The sequence below is a fragment of the Schistocerca nitens genome, unplaced genomic scaffold (assembly GCF_023898315.1).
Source record: "Schistocerca nitens isolate TAMUIC-IGC-003100 unplaced genomic scaffold, iqSchNite1.1 HiC_scaffold_459, whole genome shotgun sequence".
Classification (NCBI taxonomy): Eukaryota; Metazoa; Arthropoda; class Insecta; order Orthoptera; family Acrididae; genus Schistocerca; species Schistocerca nitens.
Window position 1 is genome coordinate 41,634 of NW_026045992.1, and position 1,419 is coordinate 43,052.

Sequence of the window (1,419 nt, forward strand, 5' to 3'; positions counted from 1 at the left end):
GCAGCACTCCATGCGAAGGCTGCACTCCGTGCAACAGCAGCATTCCGTGCGAAGGCTGCACTCCATGCAACAGCAGCACTCCGTGTGAAGGCAGCACTCCGTGCGAAGGCTGCACTCCGTGCGAAGGCTGCACTCCGTGCGAAGGCTGCACTCCGTGCGAAGGCTGCACTCAGTGCGAAGGCTGCACTCCGTGCGAAGGCTGCACTCCGTGCGAAGGCTGCACTCCGTGCGAAGTCTGCAAACACCGTTATTACTGCATAGTCTTATTTCATCACTCCTATTAAGTGAGAAGATCTTTGTGGACGTCATGCAGTGTAAAGACTGCAAAGCGAGTCCAAGTAGCATGACTTTTAGTCAGTACACCTTGTGGGATAGCACTCGTAATGAAATAATGCAAGATTGTGAGGAAGATACATATAAGAAAGAGAAATGTTGCTGCAGGTAGAGGAGCAATCGTTCTGATACTAGTAGCTCTTGTCAGAGCAGCTCACAGCTCACCATGAAAGGAAAGCACACCTACCAGGGGCAACACACATTCGAAAGACAGTACAGATTGTGAGAGACTACACTGATTGGAAGTGGCATATGTTATTAGGAAGTGACTCAATTGAAGGACAGAACGTGAAGCATGGACACCACTCCTTTTGAGGGCAGCATCCCTACTGAGGACAGAAGATCTTGGGATGGGAGAACCACACAATGTGAGCTCAGCTTGCTCTGCAAGGGGGGCTTGTTATGCATTGTATGTGAGTAGAGTGCAGCTAGCAAGGTTGGCGCACCAAGCGGGGACGGCGCACCAGGCGGGGACGGCACACCAGGCGGGGACGGCACACCAGGCGGGGACGGCACACCAGGCGGGGACGGCACACCAGGCGGGGACGGCACACCAGGCGGGGACGGCACACCAGGCGGGGACGGCACACCAGGCGGGGACGGCACACCAGGCGGGGACGGCACACCAGGCGGGGACGGCACACCAGGCGGGGACGGCACACCAGGCGGGGACGGCACACCAGGCGGGGACGGCACACCAGGCGGGGACGGCACACCAGGCGGGGACGGCACACCAGGCGGGGACGGCACACCAGGCGGGGACGGCACACCAGGCGGGGACGGCACACCAGGCGGGGACGGCACACCAGGCGGGGACGGCACACCAGGCGGGGACGGCACACCAGGCGGGGACGGCACACCAGGCGGGGTCGGCACACCAGGCGGGGACGGCACACCATGCGAGAGTGGCACACCATGCGAGAGTGGCACACCATGCGAGAGTGGCACACCATGCGAGACTGGCACACCATGCGAGAATGGCACACCATGCGAGAATGGCACACCATGCGAGACTGGCACACCATGCGAGAATGGCACACCATGCGAGAATGGCACACCATGCGAGAATGGCACACCATGCGAGAA

General features: G+C 60.2%; 1 protein-coding gene across 1 annotated transcript; it reads left to right on the plus strand.

Moving 5' to 3' along the window:
* Positions 1-754: 754 nt before the first annotated feature.
* Positions 755-1,214, plus strand: LOC126232150 (putative cuticle collagen 91; the record flags this gene model as incomplete). Its single annotated transcript, XM_049942454.1, has 1 exon — positions 755-1,214. A coding segment is annotated over one exon (460 nt), but the record flags the coding sequence as incomplete, so codon positions are not given.
* Between the last annotated feature and the right edge of the window lie 205 nt (positions 1,215-1,419).